Consider the following 20,181-nt stretch of genomic DNA (forward strand, 5'->3'; position numbering starts at 1 on the left):
GATTTTATATATGTTAAACTTTCCCAGAGCCTAGAAACGCCTATGGGCCGAGTGAGAACACCAGCAATAATAATGCGCATGTGCAGTGGACATCATAACGCAGAAGTAAAGTGAATGGGTTCAATCTTTGGAGTCCAGTATCCAGTAGTTTACATAATATATCCATGATGTTGACAAGGACAAAAGTCCTGAGCTTCCAATAAGTAGTAGAGCAACAAACATTTTATAGGTCTTTAAAATCACTTTTAACTACCATGATAATTAAGGCAGAGACAGAAGAAACATTTTTCAAAACCAAAAGGCTCTGGAAGTGCACTCAGTAATGAGCCCATTAATCCCTATAGGCAACGCCAGCCCAGGCAGGCTCCAGAAATCCCCTGTGCCACGCAGCAGTTAGTCTCCCCAGTGGTCACTGTGAAAGGACTTTATCCAAGTAGACCTCACCTGTTGTGTGCATAGATGACAGAAATTAAGTGTATATAAAACAGAGAGAATATTCCATATTATGTTATACCTAGGGAATGACTTAAGCAATTAATCTATTATCAAAATAGATGCTGATTATTATTTTCTTAATCAACTAATTGATTATTTGACTAATCGTTTAGACTCCAATATGAAGTAAGAAAACAGAGTTTTGTTAATACTGTTGTTGCATAGGCAGACGTGGGGCGTCTGATAATGAATGAATGAGTAAATATTTGTCTGCATTTACTCTTCCTTGTCCCTTAGTCCAATCAACATACCAAATCAGCAGGTCCATTAGCAAAGCGTACAGGAGCTCTCTGTCTATCCAGCAGCTGCCAGAAGTTGTTGAGAGAATAAGCTTCTGAGTAATTTGGTGTGCACTACAATCCCTGCCCCCAATGTTACATTACATTACATGTCATTTAGCTGATGCTTTTATCCAAAGCGACTTACAATTGCTATATATCAGAGGTCACACGCCTTTGGAGCAACTAGGGGTTAAGTGTCTTGCTCAGGGACACATTGGTTGATGTTTTGCAATGGGAATCAAACCCAGATCTCCCATCTCAAAGGCCTGTGTCATATCCACTGTGCCATCAACACCAATATATGTTCGGAAAGCACCGACTTTTCTGAACCAAACTGCCTACCCACATTCGTTCAGAGAGCAACTGATTTGCTCTGCGTACATTAAGCTAAACCTCAATTTCATTTTTATTAATCACTTCCAACCTCACCTCATTCTCTGCTTGTTTGTTGTTCTCTCACCTTCCTGCACCACCAACCAACTGTGACACATGGACTGATCTTTGGGCCGTTTACTGCTTTTGCATAGAAAAAACATTGAGAACCTGCGTGGAGACATGACCCCTGCCGTGAACAGCTGACAAACAATAGTACACCAATCCCACTCCGCTGAGGCCAGGGAGACATCACATCCTCTCACGGGGTGCTGACTGACTCAAATTAACTTCTCACCCATGAGCTCTGTCCCCCGTGTGTTCACACTTTGCATCGAGACAGGAAGCACCAGAAAAAAGCATTGGTACACACACACACACACACACACACACACACACACACAGCAATTGTAAAAGCAACATCTTTACAAACACCAAAGCACATGCAAGCACACAAGTCTATGCACAAAAATATCGTGTACACACATACTCTCTTAATGACCAACAGTATATTTGGAAGCTCAGCCTCTGAAATACAAATACAAAATCTCAATCTGTGCCCTTCCAGGGCAGTTGTGTCTGGTGTTCGTAGCAGAATGAGGAAATATATGGACTAAACACAACAGTAACGCCACTAGACTATTTGCTATCACTATTTGCTATTTGTGTGTACAAACAGGGATTGTACAAACAAGTCACAAGGCTCCTCACCACTCCAGGCAAAGCTGCACTGAAGATTTTCCAGTAGCAGAATTTATTATAATCTAACTCACCGTTTAGTAGCTGACATGGACTGTGATGTAGAGCTGGATATTTATGATCGAGCCTGACAGCCCCCAAAAGAATCAAGCTGAATGTCTCTCTCAGGATTTGGTCAGACATAGTTTGGTGATGAAAACTGCTAGCTTATACTTATTCTTGGGATTTTGCTTGGTTTAGGGTCACAACAGTCCAACCTTTGGGCTTAGGTCAGGGTTAAAAATTTCAGAAAAACCTTATACATAGGAGTATTGTTCGCTAAAAAAGAGACAAAAAAAACTGAAAAAGACAGAAGCTGCTCAACAGGACAGAATTTTTGCAGCATCATGTTTACATCTCAGAAGTGCATAGGGGATAGACAATTTTTTGTTGAGTGAAATAAGAGCCGGCTTTCGCCCATCCAGTACATGTTACAAAGCACTACCCTCCCTCTCAATAATTTGATTGACTTTTGATGTACTGTGGTTGCATCACTCTTGATGGCTGCAGCTCACATGTTGGATATATCAAATGTCTTTTTAAACAATTTACAAAATTGTTTTTGTTCTTTCTAGCACCCCATGATAACTAACTTTGACATGTTGGGTCACAATGCAATCTCTCTACAAATGTGCAGTTTCCTGTGTCGATGCCAGGTTCACAGATGCAGCTGTTTACAGTAAGTTCAATCAGAACAGCTCTGTCTTCTATGCAGCATCAGCTGGGTTCGCAGTATTATCAGATAGAATAAAATGTGTTTTGCCAAGCTTATATCAGTGGATTAATGAATGAATGAAGTGGCAGAAAGAAAAGTGAATGCAAAGTTGATAATTATATATTTTACAAATCATTAATTGAAATGAATCGAGTAAAAGAAACTTTGCTTGTTAAAGCTGACAAATGTGACATGTGAAGTTTCATATTATAAATGTTGGGGTTTTGGTACCTTGCTATGTAAGCATTTTAAGAAATTACCAGCTACTGTATGTTTCCTCCCCTCTTCGTCAGGTCTGAACAAAAAGAGGAGCTTAGTGGTGACTGTGCTAATAGCTCCACTATCATGCAAACAGCTCACATTCTCCGCCTCACAACATTGGACGTGATCCAAGTAGGCCAATCAGTAGTGTCTTATCTGGAATGAGTTGCCTACTGATACCAGTCAGCCCCTGATTCCTTACAGGATAACAGCAAGAGATGCCAGCCTGTTTGCTAAATGTGAAAATGTGAAAGAAGCTCTGCAAACATCATGAAAGGTCATTAATCCACAACTCCTAAATGTGTGTGTACAGTGTGTCAACAGACATACAAAACATGGATACTCACTAACAGCCAGTTGTGCTTAAAGGTTGGAACTTTTAAAGATTAATTTATATGATGAGTATAAGCAGGCCGGATACATTAGGACTAGTTTTTCAATATTATTGACTATGTATCGATAGTGTATTGACTTTCAGTGGAATCCTATTGTGACATATGATCACAGCATCATCATCTTTCTACAAAGGAAATGTTTAATGATTTATTAGGTCCCAGAAGTCAGTCAGCAAAAGCCCTATTGAAATTGCTATGTTGACTATTATTCTCTGAAATTTCTTCGCATTTCTGAGAAGCTTAAGGTGCTCGAAAACGCACCAAAATTTGCTCACACATCAGAACTGATAATTTTGTTTTTATATTTTATGGGTTTCGTGCTCGGATGTGACAAAATAGCTCAATAGTGCCCTCTACAAATTTTTAAATTGAACGTAGACTAGCGAAAATTGGTACGCATATGTAACGTGTGACGTACAAAAAAAAAAAAACTCTTGGAGGTATACTCTAAACCCAACAGGAAGTCAGTCATTTTTTATTTAATGTACAATTTTAGGGCTTTTTTCACCATTTTCAGGCGCTGTACTTTACAGAGCCGACGGCCAAACGTCGGCATAAAAGGCAGTTGGGCTGATCAGTCTCCCCAAATTGGTCAAAAAAGTGCCTCAGAACACACCAAAGCGACGAGACGTAATACGTCTCCATAACAGCAGGCGGCGCTAATCTGTGTTGTCACCCAAAAATGAAAACCTGCAGCTGATTGGATAAACGCATGGGTCTTATTTCTCCGGAAATTCAAAGACAGACTGTCATGGCGGCTTGTTCAGAATACGATCTCATATTGTACTAAAATAGTTCACCGAAACGTGTTTCTGAAAACATTTTAAGCAAGAAATAGGCCATGCAGTTGCTGAATCTGTCTTCATTTCAGATCGACAAAGGTCAGTTTAAAAGATTTGTCAGATTTTGAGAGACTCTAGTCACGCTCATTCCGCTCCCTGTTTCCGGGTTAGCACTCTACCAATCAGATGGGTCATTTGAGTCCGACTGCCGGCAGTACCCGCCCTGCCGATTATACATGTCAAATCGGCCAAAATGAAGGACAACGGCACGGAAAGCACCAAACAGACTCGAGTCACTGACCTCGCCAGACTGTCCAACGGCCGACTATCGGCTCTGTGCGTCCGGGCCTTAACAAACTCCTCCTACAGATTTAACCCAATCGACTTCAAATATTTTCAGTGCGATCTAAAGAGCTTAACAAGGAAAATGTATTTTAAAAAGTTAAATTTTTTTTTGCTTGAACGACGCTGCCGTGGCTGCCATTTTGTGTGTTTTGCCATGAAAAATTAAGTTATTGTAACTCCAATGTCTATTGTCCAATCTTCCCGAAATTTCTAATGCTTTATAAGAGTCCAGGCCTGAGGACATCTTCATGCCAATACTGACTCATAGTCATAGCACCACCTGCTGGCAACAGGAAGTCAGCCTTATATGACAAACATCAGATTTGCATGACATTTACAATGTGTGGTTTGCACTTGATATTGAGCAACAAAATGGGTGTCTCTTGCCACCCCCTATACATTAGCCATGTCCACTTTAATAACTGATTAACCGTTTGACATAGACTCTTGTATCATTGCAATCAGTACAGAGTTCCTTTTTCATGCTGATGATTTGCCCCGCCCCCCCTATACTTTAGCCACACCCCACCTGAATTTTACTAAATTCTACAGCTCAGACCAATGAGTTTCCCTCATGGGGTTCAGCATTTGAGAAAAAGTATATGTCACAATTGATAGGTATTCTTTACTTCAGATGTCTAGTTCTAGTCCACAGCAGCTCTGTAACAACTACACACCTACAGGAGGATTACTGTAGGTGTGGCAGCCCCCCTTGGGGGGGACACAGAGCCATTTAAATGGGAACGCACATGACAAGAGGATAAAGTGTTGACTGAAAAGTTGAACAAATCTTTTTCACAGCACCCTAACATTTTGATTTGTCAAACACAGGTGTAATGAATACCATAGATAATTGCGGTTCTGCATTGCAATCATTTCTTAAACTGAGCCATTGTTATGTTTTTAGCCCCACCTTTGCCTTTCCTGAACAAGGTAAATCAATCTGATTCAGTTGGAAACGATAAAGAGTTAAGTACAGTTAGGATAAAAGAAAAACTTTACTGCTAATGCTCATCAAAGAAACAGTCAAATCAAAACAACAACGTCAATGAAATAGTCTCTCTTTATCTCAGATTCACTGTCAATATAATAGAAGAGCCTTGTGTGTAAAATAGTTTGATGTATTTAACTTTCACTTTTCATGTAAATAAGAAACATTGATTATGTTATTTTAATAAGATTAAACACAGCTCTTTTTGTTATCGCCCAGTTTAGAATCCTCTGCTGTAGCCACACAAGCACATGGTTGATGAATGTGTTGTACCAGCCCATGTGTTCATGGTATACAAATGTTTTTTCTTTATCACACAGACCCGCACTGTTACACCAGCTACAGTATAGTATGACAAGCTCTAGTACAGACACTGCAACTGCTGATGAAAGCACAATGACCTTTGCAGTTTCCCAAAACCTTATATTAACACCCACAATGCCAGTAGAAAAACACAAAATACTACACAAAAAGGTATGAAACAGTAATAGAAAAAAAAATGATGTTTAGTATTTTAAATCAATCTCCTAAAAAACACTGAAAATGACATCTATGCATCTTTGTGCTGGATTCACTTGTTTTGAAGAGGCACAGTCTGAGAGCACAATCGTCTTCACAACATCATCATCAACAGCAGGAATAAATTACAAATGACCTATTATAAACACCAATAAAGCCATAAATGTCACCAGTATCCCCACAGTCTCTGCACTCATCACAGATCCTCAGCAAAGCAAAACAAAACTCAACCTATCCCATTGCGCCAACACCCACGTAATCCTTAATCCTTATGGGTCGAGCAAAAATGAAGTCCCGCCTCCAGGCGTGCCTGAATGGTCTGCCATGACTGTCAATCCGAGAAGCTTCTACATACTAAACAGCCCGTTTCAGTCTAGGTTGAGGCAGAAGATAAACAAGTTGGAGGCCTGGATGTCCGTAGCCTTGATAGCTATATTTAAAAAGACATTTAAAGTAAAATCTACCATAAAAACCTGAACAAAACACATGATTATGCGTCAATCCGTAACATGTGTTAGTGTTTATAACGTTACTTAAGAAGAAACACCAAATCAAACGTTTAACTGCCGAAATCGGTTGATAAAACTATACAGCATATTGTTTAGGTGATAATCCAAACTAATCTATTATCCCGAAGAAGCCGTTACTTAAGATATCTCCTGAGTGGAAACATAAATCTGATTCGGGTGTATTATCTTACTTACATCACATAGAAATTTCTAGCTGTGTCGAGTTTTTTTTCCCCCAGCAGCAGTGGATGTTTCTGTTGGGGGGCGTGTCCCTACAGAGAGCTCGGGTTGTCTGCAAAAAGTCTGTGTTGGTCATTAAACTGACACACTGAGGCGTTTTAAACAAAACACAGCAAAATACGGTTAAATTATGTTCTACTAAACATATCAATGACACATTAAATAGCTATAGCCTATAACTGTAAGAGGTGGAGCATTCTTTATAGTTTAAAAGTAGAGTACAAGCCGATCTTTTCACGTGCAGATTTTAACCATTCTGACCCCGTGTCAAACATGTAACCCAACTTCTGAACAAACTGACCAATTAATAAAACGAGGAGACAATTCTAAGCAAAATCGGTGAAATATATTTTTGGACAGGGTTAACGCTAAATGGCATTTGACAGTGACAGAAATGGGTCTCAGTTCACCGTTCAGCGTTAGCTAGCTACATTTCTGCATTTCCTCCAAGAGCTCGATAAACTGCAATGCACAATAAGAGACACATTAACCGTATTTGTTGCCCCGAACTGTGGTTTTTAATGCGGAACTGACGAATCTTGCTGCCCTTTCACCTGCAGCTCACAGCAGTATGGCCTCCGTCCGCCCCCTTCCTTATCCCAGCTGAAGCCCGATACACAACAACAACAACGTACCGTTAGCTTCAAAGCTATCCTCCGCTGCGGAGAAAACACACATATCCACTGTAACGTTACAGCAAAGTTCCCACCAAAACGAAACAATAACGGTCCAACTCACTTTTAGGACGCCCATGCATACGTCTCGCTTCGTGTCGGACCTCGTGTATGTTCTTCTGTTGGAGATAATATGGCCCTCTTTTCAATGGAGTCCACACGCTGTTACAGCTCTCTCGGGTTTGTTTTGTTTTTCTTCTTCCTGACGGGTTCCTGGAAAGCGCGTGACTGCCCACCACGTGGTGCGACGCTGGGCCAATAGGAGCAGAGTCCGAAGCTGGGTGAAGTTTTATACAGTCGATGCTGAAAACCGTGAAAACCATAAACCGGTAGACTGTAACATTTCACCAAATATAGGCCTATATAATATTGTAATGGAAAACTGAGATCCCGGTATCTAATTTAGATCATTTAGACCAATTTTTTTTTTCATTTGATTAAGTTAGCTAATCAGTTGTTTTCTGTAAATTGTATTCCTACATGGAGGTATGAATGCTGTTTCAAACCATTTTCCACTCTGCAAGGAATACAGTTCTGGTGGGGAAATACAAAATCACAATTTGACTTAACTTTATTGCATTTTTAAATGTTTAAAGGTACCCTGTGGACTGGAGTTTTTGACCACTATAGGCTACAGTCACACTCTGGAGCAAGTGTTTTTGCAAGTTGGTCCCTTTTTGTTTATTCTGGAGAAAGATATCAAACAAAGTAAAAAAACATCAAACTAAAAAATCTCTCTCTCTCTCTCTCTCTCTCTATATATATATATATATATATATATATATATATATATATATATATATATATACACTACCGGTTAAAAGGGTTCTCGACTGTTGTAGAAAGAAGTGGATGATCTTTAATGCATTATCTACATTGCCCATTATCAGCAACCATTCATCCAAATGTTCCAAAGGCACATTCTGTTTACTAATCTGATATCATTTTAAAAGGCTAACTGAGAAAACATTGGAGAACCCTTTTGCAATTATGTAAGCACATAATGTAATCTGAAAACTACTGCCCTGGTTAAAAAAACAATGCAACTGATCTCAGCTGGTATTCTGTCTATAATGGAGTGGAATGGAAATTTCTAAGTGACCCCAAACTTTTAACCGGTAGTGTGTGTATATATATATATATATATATATACATTTGTGAGGTACAGAAATGTAATGTGAAGCACGCTAATGGTGATATTGTTGATCTCCTACCGATAATCCTAACTAAAACTGTTTCCTTAACCATAAGATAAACCTACAGTCCACCAAAAGAACACAATTTAAACCTAAACTAAATCTAGCAATGACCCAGACCCTGTAACTAAGTAATACAGATGACCAAGAACAAGGTTTTTCCTTATTTTAACAAATTTGTGAACATATAACAACACCAAAGGTTACATTGCATTTCTCCATAACATATAACATTACATCCCACCAGTGGAAAACTGTTAAAAGACAAGTAAAAGCAATAAACTCCCTGATTCCCATAAACTGACCAATGGTGTAAGTCTCCTTTGAGCTCAGTCCAGAGAAACTGAGTCCAGTAATTACCAAGTGTGACAACATAAGACAAACAATATAACATATAATAATATACAAACAAATAAATAAAAATACATTCATTAATTATTTAACAAAATAGTTGTGGTCTGAGTTTAAGCTTTTAGAGAAAGAAAAGTCACAGAGAAAGAGACATCACTACACTTTATTTATTTTCAGTATTACTCAGGATACATGAACATTAACACAATACTGGGTCTGAGCGCTGCTTTGATTCAGGCCAAACAGCCACAGCAGAGCCAGTGTACAAAATAACATCACAAGATGCAGGGGAACTCTCAGTGTAACCTACAACCTCCATTCTGCAGCTGACAGAGTGAGAGGCTGGGTCTTTATAAACTACCATTGGATCTATTTATCTTTGCAGGTCAGTTAAAGCTGGCAGCAGCAGCAACACTGCAGCTTACAGGCTTTTACTGCGTTGATCTAAAACAGTCTCAGAGTATACAGAGATCACACACACCTGCAGAGAGCTCTGCCAGGTTGGCAAAAGATGGGAGAGGATCAGATAGAAGAGAATGGGATGAAATATGGAGTGTGTTTGTTCTGGGGAATTTGTGAGCATATACTTAAATGAGACCTTTTTTTCAATTCAACAGTATTGTTTTTATTAAAACTCAGTTTTAGTGACTTTCATGCAGGACACATAACTTGATGTGTTATGTGTTATTTAACCCTCTGGAGTCTAGGTTACTTTTGGTTAATGTTTGCTGACTTTTCCATGCATTCATCTATCTTCATCCGCTTATCCGGGGTCGGCTCAAACTTCCCTTTCCCGAGCCACATTACTCAGCTCTAACTGGGGGATCCCGAGGCGTTCCCAGGCCAGTGTGGAGATATAATCTCTGCACCTAGTCCTGGGTCTTCCCCGAGGCCTCCTCCCAGCTGGACGTGCCTGGAACACCTCCCATAGGTAGGCGCCCAGGGTGCATCCTTATCAGATGCCTGAACCATCTCAGCTGGATCCTTTCGATGCAAAGTAGCAGCGGCTCTACTCCGAGTTCCTCACAGATGACCAATCTTCTCACCCTATCTTTGAGGGAGACGCCAGCCACCCTCTTGAGAAAACCCAAGCCATTTCTGCCGCTTGTACCCGTGCTCTAGTTCTTTTGGTCATGACTTTCATGAATCCTGTCTGACTTATATCCTTTTGTCAGGACTTTTAACAGAGTATTTTACACTGTTGTTTTGCTACTTTTACTTAAGTAAGTACACCACTGCAACAGTTTGACTGTGGTGACTGTATGATAGCTCATCATCAATATACAGTAGAGGGAAGTAAAAGGAGCATAAGTGATCCATGTTGTACCAAATTGAATCATATATAATCATATGAGTCTCGGGACACTTTGTTTTGAATGTTCCCTTTTGATTATAATATCAGCATTGTGACTGTGCTCTTGCTGCTGGGAAGCCAAGGAGGAGACATAGGACCCATTATAGACTACATTGTAATAAACATACTACTGGGGAGAGGAGGATACGCTTTGTTGATGGTTTCTACTTCCTTGAAAGTTTTATAACATATAACATGATTATGAACACAGTACAGTGCATCATCCTGGAATTGCTCCTTTTCAAACACTTTACAGGAAAATACAGAATATATTTCAGAGTTTAAATCATTATATGGTAAAACATTCTTTCTCCACTAAAAGCAGGGTGAACTTTATTTTTGGTCTTTGACATGACATAGTTAATTATCTAGATTCTCGAGGACAGCAACAGGATCTCAGACGATGTTCTTGAGATATATGTCCACTACTTCAGTTTCAGGGCATATAGACTGAAATAAATAATTTAGTGTGTAAATTAGGCAGATTTAGGATCTCATAATTGCAGGCCAGTACGAAAACTTCCAAAAACGCTGCAACATGTTAAGCACATTAAACTGCATGAATCTGATTCATAAATCTGCAAACTAACATTTTTAAACTATTCACTGGAACAAATGTGGCAAGAATTTACGGGCAGGCAACCACCTACAGTAGATGTCCTGTTAGTGAAATATCACTTTCCTTTTTCTTTCCATTCCAGTAGAAGAAAATTCAACTGCAAATGACCTAACACCAACAGAGTGAAATCAAGCAAGAAAACTGATTTTGTTCATTGCTCACTCAGAGGAAGTTTTTCAACAAGTCAATTCTCTGCCCAGAGTTTTTAGTTATTCTTAAAAACAAACAAAAAATTACAGCAAACTTTCCAATACTTTAATTGTATTAACAGTCAGAATAGTGAACATCATTCATTATAAACAGCTGCATTATTTTGTCGGGCAAATGAAAAATGTTGATTGAAGTACATGCTGTACTTAGCAGAAAGTTAAGTTTGTAAAGCAGCAAAGGTTACACATGTGACAAAATAGTTTACTCAAATGTCTCCCTCCTCGTTTTTGTCTTAATTTTTAATCACATCTCACGACCTTCATTAGTGGATGGAGCTTCCTCAGTGAGATGCCATTGAACACTTTGCAAAAAGCTAGTAAGTGAATATTGATTTGGGATTGTTTTGTCAGCCCACAAGATGGTTCCATACAATAATATGCATTGTGTGCATTTGCATTGTGTTTTTGTTTTACAGAATATCATAAAGGTGTTGCTACAAGTCTTTGACTGTTTTATGTATAGAAGCTGCAGCTGAGTGAAAACTTTGAATAATAAAAAAAAAAAGATCAACAATCTTCATTCTGGCATTTTGAAAGTTTTTAGTTGGCAACAGTTAAATTAAGTTTTTTTGAGAACGGTGGATTCAGTCCAAATCCACCGTTATAAATTAAAAAAAGGAATAAAACAAGGAATTTCTCAAAGTCTTATGAGGATAATCAACGGTCAGTTTTCTTATCATGTCACACCATCCTTTCAGCACTTGCCATTACTGTAAGTGGAATGTCCAACTCTATCTTCACATGTGTTTTTCCAAGATTATTGTGCTTATTATAAAAAAAAAGCAGGATGCAGGGGGAGGGGGGTGTGTGTCATCATCACCACCAGCAGTTCCACGGATCTGTCCTCTGCTTTCAATTGGTCCAGTGTGAAAGGCTGTTGGCTCCGTTCCCCGAAAAAAATTCTTTCTGCTGGATTATGCAACAAAAGCAGCAGGAAGGGGAGATAATGAAACAATCTGATGAAAGGGCCAATAGAGCATAGCACCAGTGGCCACTACCATGAGTCACTGAATAATGATTTTATTATTTACAAAGATCTTTCCGAGATTACTTTAATGAGATCTCCTTGTGCAGTTTGGGCCAATAATAAGTCCATTGACAGTCCTTAAATGTATAGACAGTCATAGCAGTGCTGCAGTTGTTTTTGATTATAGGACAGAGGGCTGGTTTATGTGCCTAAAGGCAGTTAAATCAGTGACCTGGAGCATATCTCACAGCTGTCACAGCACAGTCAAAAAGCAGCCATTTAGAAGAGTCTCATTCATGCTCTCAATCTTGATTCCAAGAGTGTTTTCTTGACTTGGACACAAGAATTTTTTATTTACACAGAGCAGCACCAGTAACCTTAAGACTAGCACCCATATTAACTGGTGTTGAGTCACTCTACCAGCAACTCAATAAAACAGTGTCTCCTAACAGTCCATTCACTTCCTACTAAGATTAGTATTATTAGGGGTTTTTCACAGTTGCTTGGTTTCCTGCCTGCAGCTGGATTTTTGGTTGAAACCACTAATTAGCATTAGCATCACTCCTCAACCAATACTGAAAAAATGTTTCATATATCTGCATATCTTCTCTCTGGCAGCGAAATCAAACTGGCCTTTGGAGAGTTGCGCAGTACCACAGTTGTCTATAGTGGTGCCATTCAAATTTGTTTTAGACTTGATTTGACTTTGATACTGTTTTTCTGTTGTATGATTAAGTTTATTTAAGATAAGACAGGGTCAGATTATGTTCAACATACAGTATGTATCATTGATTCAGTGTATTAGATGTACAGTATGTAGTAATATATTACTTGTCTCTATATACACTTTGCCACTGGAGACCTCTCACAAGTCAAACTGTAAAATGTAGTACCCAAATACAGGCATTTTCCTCAGCTTAGTGATGCAATAAGGCTTTCAGTTGACCAGGTCAAAGTTCAGTCTTGATTCTGTGCATAAGATCTTTCTGGTCCACCATGTCCGTCTGTCTGTTCCAGCGGTGGTAAGCCAGCAGGGCGATGTTCTTGGCCGCCACTGAGCTCATCTCCATGGCGCTGCCGGCCAACTCGATGCCATTGAGGTAGTAGAGATTGGGGTGGAGCTCCACAGGCGGCAGTCCCTGGCTGCTGCCGTAACAAGGGTAGGCCTGCCACTCTGTCACCTGAACTGAGTAGTATGACCTGAGATTAAGAGGTACAGTAAAGGATGAAAGTTGGTTATATGCTTTTATGAAAAATCTTATTACGATAGGTCATCATGTTTAATAAACTTTGCATGGCTGTTGTTGAATGAGTAAACATCAGCTTTTTAGCTACACTAGCTCTAAAACTAATCAACCAATTAATAGATTGCAGATTTTGGTACACATATTTATCATCCCATCAGGAATAATTGTAACAACTTTGGTGATCCCATATTTTTCATGTAGCACAATCATCAGGTCAAAATTTCACTTTGTTAATCACCAGACTAAGCAAACTAATGCCATTCCCATTAGCCTCAGCTGTACTCAGTGTTTTGCGATAATTAGCAATTGTTAGCATGCTAACACACTAAACTAAGCCTGTGAACATGGTAAACATGACTATTTCATTCTCACAACATGAGCAGAATGTATCTAAAGGAATTGTTTTAGTTGGTCGGTACTAGAGCTGAAACAATTAGTCAGTTAATTGATTAGGCGACTGACAGAAAAGGAATCAGCAATCATTTTGATCAGTTAATCGTTTAAGTCATTTTCTGGCTCCAGCTTCTCAAATGCAAATATGTTTTGGTCTGTTATGATAGTACATTGAATATCTTTGGGGTTTGGATAGTTGGTAATTCAAATATGTCAACTTGGGGAATTACGATGGGCATTTTTCACTATTTTCTGGATCAATGAATTAATAACAATAAAAGATAATCACCAAATTATGTAATAATGAAAATAATAGTTAGTTGCAGCCCTAGTAAATACCAGGATTACTTTGCCAAGTGGCTGACCTGAACAGTGTTTTGAGATGAGTCTTTTCCAGAGGTTGTGGCGAGAACACTTTATAGACTCCGGCCTCTTGTGGCTGCTTACGTCGAAAGCCTGTCGAGATGTTGACGGGACAAACACTTGCCACACTGTTGAAAAACAGATCAGGCGTCTCAGTTGTCAAAACGCTGGCGAAGGGGAAGAGGCGAGGGTCCGGGAAACCAAAGAAAGAAGTGTTGAGGTAACCATGGACAATGGTTGCAACAGTGCTGTGATAGTTGCCGGGGAGCTCGTCAAAAGGAGGAGTGAAACCTTGGAACTGGACTCCAGACCTGACACTGGCCTGGAGGGGCGTCGCCAACACTACAATGTCGTACAGCTCTGATCTTGTCTCTGATGCTGTGGTGAAGCTCAGCTGGTACTGGGGCTCCTCCCCTGTCAGGAAAATACACACAATCAATGTCAACACTGTACAACATGAATCAGATACAAATTAATCTACATCAGTCCCCTAGTATCTACCGGCAGATATAATCTAGAAACATCCAGCACATTTCTCATGTCTCCAGATGCCAACATGCAAATGTCCACCCACTGCAATGATAAACATGCATTTCTTTGACAGGACAAGGTTTCTTTCTTTGAAATTACCTTTCTGGAAATTTCAAAGAAGGGGATGCAAACCAAATAAATTCAGATACTGTAAATGGTTTCAAAGAGGAATATTGCAGTGCTATCACTTCAGTGGTGTTTAAATGTCTACAGTAAGTATATAGTAGTGCTTATATTTCATAATGGAGGTATTCAGTTGCTATACAAGTCAAATCATCATGGCCTTTCTTTACTTCAATACTTGTGTCGGCCCCAGTTATGCCACTTTTTAATGATGTATATACCCGAAACGTCCCAGTTTGTAAAATACTGTGGAAACACAAGGAAGAACCTAGCATCAAGTTCAGTTTGCCCCAGGTTAAGAGTTGTTAGGTTCCTGCCGTGCAAAAAAAGGCTAATATTCTGCTATAGGATCAGTCTTGTGGACTGTACGGTCACTAACTAAAAAGTCCTTGTAAAACTGAATTAAAATGAATTAGTAGCTTGACATGATCCCATTCAGCTAACATCAGGGTAAAGTACCGGAGTAGACGGGCGAGATGGAGTTGACTTGTGCTTGCAGCAGGTTGGCGTTGGCCATCTTCAGCAGGCCAGAACACACCAGCTTGTTGCCTCCTTCCACCGCCCACAGGTTGTTCTGGGCACCAGCTAACGATACAGCGCCTGTAACACATACACGCACGCTCACTCACAACAGTGCCAAGTGATATAAACCAATTATCAGCTGCTCACATATTTTCCTGTTCTCTTGCTCCCAGAGGCCACCACCTCCTCTCACCTTGCTTCCCTCTCTTCTCCTCTCGACTCCCTGCTCCACCCTTCCTCGTCTCCTGTATCTCTTTTGTTTTCCTTCCTTTCCTCTCTCCTGACCTACATCAATGGGGACGTAGATGTTCAGCTCATAACTAGCCCTAATTTCAGCCCTGCAGCCTTCCTCTTCCCTGTCTCTTTCCAACTCATCACCCCCGCCCCCCTCTACTTCTACTGCTCATTTTTTCACACTCATCTGACCTACAAAGGCGGGGATGCTGACGTTCTGTCCATAGTTGACCCTCATGATGGGCTCAATGACCTCGTCGATGAAACGCTGCGACACACCCAGCTCCAGCAGCGAACTACAGAGCGGCCTCCGGGTCATGTTGATGAAGCCACTCCCCCCGAGAGAGTCCAGTAGTTCCTCCACTGAGCTGAAGGCGTAGCCGTGGGCCTGGTACTTGTAGATTCTGTCACACACACACACACATTTCTGAAGATTTGGATTATCACACATTTCTCAGCAATCTGCAAAAAAAAAAAAAAAAAACCCAGAGAGACAGACGAAGGGATATGCAGGCTCAAAGTTGTTGATTTAGAGAGAAGTGCAAGAAAGACTAAGTGATACAGGAGATAAATCCCTTCCAGAGGAAGGAAATGGAGGTCAGTGAATGGCGTTGGGATAAAATGCAAATCTGAGCCTTGGATCATGTTTCAAACAGAAACCGAGTCAAACTAACATAACTCCAGCAAAACATTCAATGTCTCAGCCATATTTGACATTCACTTGTGAAGTTGTGTATCACCTGATATCTGAAACAGGACTGGCTAATCAAAGACATAAATTTTAGTGTTTTATACTTTAATATTTGAATGAATTATAGAAATTATAGGCAGATGGTTGTCGGTATTTATACAGACGTCATGCTTGCAAAGTAACACACTGAGTCACGGTTTTGCAGTGATTGCAGCCGCAGGTTTGGGAAATAATAAATAGCTCAGCATAGGCCTTACCCATTGACTGCCACACTGTGAGGCAGTGTTGTGCATTCCTTCTTTACCTGAAGTAATTGTCCCTACAGTGATTCGCTTTGTGATAGAGTGAAAACAATGGAGACAAAAAGAAGGTTTCAACTTTGCTGGATCAGTAATGCTAATTTGTTTGGCATCATTAGATCAGCTCATGTTATCTTGGACCCCAGAAACAGGTGGGAGAAAATATAAAGCAGACCAGGCAGACCAATCACGTTACATCATTTTAAAGAGGTGCAGGTATAAACTAAAGTGGGGCACCTCTACGCACCTACAGAGACACGGTGGACATCTACAACAAAGGTATGAAGCTTTGACACGGGAGCATAAATCAGGGTTCAGCTGCACCACAGCTACATCCTCCTGTCAAGCAAACAGGGTATTAATATTTCTGGCTCACCTCATGAATTTCTCCATAATTTCCTCCACCCACATCTGCAGGCGTATGAAGCTGATGCCGTAGCGCCACCACAGCCGGAACAGGTCCAGCAGGTACCAGTCTGTCTCCTCCAAAATCACCTCCTGGCCGTTAAACACCGCCGTCTTGCCCGCCACGCTGCGGCGATACTTTAAACCTTAAGATGTGGAGACAAGATGACACAAAAGACAAACACAAATACACAGGGAGGAACTTAATATTAAGGATTTGTAATAATGGAACATTTTATTATTATATTATTAAAATATAAATATTTCTCACTTTGTATTTCATAAACTGTGATTTGACTTTTGTCTCTGAAATCAGCTGGAATTTGAGATCTACCCAAAATAAAGCATAATAAGATGTTAACAGTCATTTGGTGTGATTACTTTGGCAGGGCACTGGATACAGGATGCAGAACCACAATGACTGGAATGATTTGTCTTCCAGTTAGAGAGCCACACATGTGGCGCTGCTTATTAAACTCAAACCTTCAACCTTGCTTGAGTGATGACCGCTCTTCCTGCTCAGCTTACATCTACTGGAGGCACAACATGAATCCCATCAAGCTACATTCTTATCTTTATCGCTGTTACACAGGATCTCTATACTCTAGAGAAAGTGTACCTCATTTCCACTTTAACTTGTAACACCGAACAGATGTTTGCAGGTTCCACTGGAATTCACCTCTGTTGCTGTTTTTGAAGTCCAGCTCGTTTTAACTGACTTTTGACTATTAATATGCAACCATGCATCCTTTCTGTTAAAAACAACTAGAAAAGGACACGCAGAGACTAAATTAATGCTACGCAGTATAACATGAACACTTATTGTCCTCTGGGCCCTTTGTCTGTGTGTGTGTGTGTGTGTGTGTGTGTGTGTGTGTGTGTGTGTGTGTGTGTGTGTGTGTGTAAACAAACCTAGCTGTTTGACAAACTCCTGCATGTGGAGGTTGAGGGAGTGAATGATAGAACCTCCAGACTCGTAGTCGTTGTGATTGACGGTTACAGTGGCGAGACGGCCTCCGACCTCCCCCTTCTCAAACACATCCACCTGGACCTCAGGGCCAAAGTGCTGCCGCAAGAAATGGGCTGTGGCACTGCCTCCTATCCCCGCCCCGACCACCGCTGGAGCCCAGAGGATCAGAAGAAGAAAAAACTAACTACCTAACTTCAAGCACAAGATTCTCATACTGAATAAACTACAGGACCTGTGGATTAAAAAGCCTGCAACCTGTCACACATTTCTATCAGGCATGAAAAACTGGTGATCACCAGATGAAGGCAGACACAGAGAGGAAGTGTGAAATCAGAATGTGTTATAAAACTAATTACCATCAATCATACTGAATTGTTTGTATTATTTTGAGGAAGCTGGGTGTTTAAAACACATGGTAACATGTATATGTGTCTCGAATGGAAGAGGAATCAAACAAATCGCAATCAAGCAATTCAAAAGTAATAATTGTTTCCTGTTATTTTGCAGCTTTTAGTGATCAGTCATCATATCCACAGCAGGAGAGAGGAGTGTAAGATGACAATGGTGTCTTTGATGGAGTGTTGGAGTAAATTTGTATTGGGAATTAGGCAGAGCAGCTGGTTCTTCTACTTTTCTTCCCATTGGAAATTTCTATTGCAGGGTTTACTTTTAACAGCATCCTTACTATGATTCAATACAAAACCATGGGAGTTTCTGCTTTCAAGCTAACTTTACTGATGCAGGCAATCTATATCTTATTCTGCCTTTGTTTGGCCTCTGGACTTATTTAACTACTTATGTCCCAATTAATGCTGAAACAATTAGTCGATTAATCGAACAAAAGAAAAGTATTCTTGGTACTACTATTTTGATAATTGATTGATCATTCAAGTAATTTGACAAACAAAAATGCCATAATTCAAATATGGGATTTACTTTTTCTGTTTTTGTACACTTAATATGTTTGGGTGGAAAAGATAGTAAAGATAGACATTAATTCAAATTCTTTTTGTAACACATTTTTTAGCCTTATCTTTAAAGTTGTACTGCCCTTTGGTTACTTTAGGACTTGATCTGACTTTAAGTTGCAACTAGCAACACAAACAATCTTGTACCTTTGTCAAAAAAACTCAAACTAGTTGCAAAATGTACATTTACTAATGGTGCAAACCAAGAGGATTTAATGCAATGCCTATGAAAAAACTTTAACTGTCAGTCATGAAACACCATCTATGGATAGGTATGTGTTGGTGAACTGTGAAGAGGTGGACCGGTGAAAAAAAGGGTTGTGTAAAGATGAGAGGAAAGAAGACCGACTGCCTTTAAAAACACATTGCCATTAACTTATCTTCATTAACGTTACATGAATGCAATCTTTGAATAAATGAGGCATCACTGGATCCCTAGTAAAGTCTTAGCTTACAAAATATTAGCTAACTTACCTAGCTAGCTGCCTGCATATATAGCTAGCTTCAATAGCCCACATGAATGCATACATATCTAATAACCTAGCTAAATGAATTTCCAATTAACGTTACATGTCTGCTCATCATTAAAACACAATACAGGAGTTAACGTTAGCTAATGAACACTAACAGTTACATTATTATCTCGCAGTGAGGCTAGCTTTAACCATCTAAATGCGTGCTAACTTTAGCTAAATTAAACAGCTGACAATGATGTTTTAATACTTTTCTTGCCTATTTTAGAAGGCGGAGTTCCGTCGACATCAGCGGATCCCGCAGGGTCTCCGATAGCCGACCGTGCTGACAGCACGACGACGATCAGCGGGAGAAGAGGGCAACCCATAGCGGCACCGGAGCTGAGATAACGTTAACCGGGAGGAGAGGAGGTGAGCGAGTGCAGTGCAGCGCAGCGACAGTTAACACATTAGGTCAACTTTAGTTCCTCCTTTTCTCTTTCCTTTAGACGGGTAGTATGTTCAGAACAAGGAAATGCACATGTCGATTGACCCTGTGGGTAGCTAAATGAATAAGATTGCGTTTTAAATTGGATCATAATACTGCACAAAAGATTGCTTTATTGTCATGACGATGTAGATCAATTCTCCAACCGACGTCCGTCGTTCACATCCACGTCCGGAATGTCATCTGAAAGCCTGGCTTGTTTCAACCAATCACAGCCGTCTGAGCAGCTCCGCGGCAGTGAGTCTACGTACTTGCTACAACTCCGTTTGCAGCGTTGCAGTATTGAAAGCAGCCACATTGGCTAATTTAAACATGATACAGCATAATTGTATCATTCTCCACAAAAAAAACATGTAACCCTTAGTGTTTTAAGTTAGGATTATTTTCTCCATAGAGATCAGAGCTTCCGTCAGTAATATTTACATAGGAGTGTAATGTGTTCACTTAGAAAAAATCCACATG

General features: G+C 40.0%; 2 protein-coding genes across 4 annotated transcripts in view; both read right to left on the minus strand.

Annotated features, from left to right (window-relative positions):
* Positions 1-7,516, minus strand: part of crebrf (creb3 regulatory factor) — a 36,476-nt gene extending 28,960 nt beyond the window's left edge. The window contains exon 1 of one of the 3 annotated variants that reach the window (XM_078265496.1): positions 7,382-7,516. The gene's annotated coding sequence lies outside the window, so the exon portion shown is untranslated. Of the gene's footprint in view, positions 1-1,205; positions 1,351-6,598; positions 6,683-7,381 lie in introns of those variants that run through there. The other 2 variants (XM_078265498.1, XM_078265497.1) reach the window with 2 other exon arrangements.
* Positions 7,517-11,070: 3,554 nt separating this feature from the next.
* Positions 11,071-19,907, minus strand: pcyox1l (prenylcysteine oxidase 1 like). The gene is made up of 7 exons (XM_078265999.1): positions 19,492-19,907; positions 17,734-17,940; positions 16,793-16,967; positions 15,619-15,830; positions 15,130-15,270; positions 14,019-14,430; positions 11,071-13,213 (listed from the first exon to the last, which is right to left on the minus strand). Exons 1-7 carry the CDS (start codon positions 19,598-19,600, stop codon positions 12,964-12,966), a joined length of 1,506 nt encoding a protein of 501 aa, XP_078122125.1. The 5' UTR covers positions 19,601-19,907; the 3' UTR covers positions 11,071-12,963.
* Positions 19,908-20,181: the final 274 nt, after the last annotated feature.

Source organism: Sander vitreus, chromosome 13 (genome assembly GCF_031162955.1).
Source record: "Sander vitreus isolate 19-12246 chromosome 13, sanVit1, whole genome shotgun sequence".
NCBI lineage: Eukaryota > Metazoa > Chordata > Actinopteri > Perciformes > Percidae > Sander > Sander vitreus.

What these genes read in the sequence shown, in the direction of transcription:
- pcyox1l (XM_078265999.1), bottom strand. Translation starts at nt 19,600, where the DNA reads ATGGGTTGCCCTCTTCTCCCGCTGATCGTCGTCGTGCTGTCAGCACGG. An exon ending in ATTATGGAGAAATTCATGAG is followed by an intron (nt 15,831 to 16,792) that starts GTGAGCCAGAAA and finishes TGTGTGTGACAG; the next exon opens with AATCTACAAGTACCAGGCCC. An exon ending in CAGCATCCCCGCCTTTGTAG is followed by an intron (nt 15,271 to 15,618) that starts GTCAGATGAGTG and finishes TATGTGTTACAG; the next exon opens with GCGCTGTATCGTTAGCTGGT.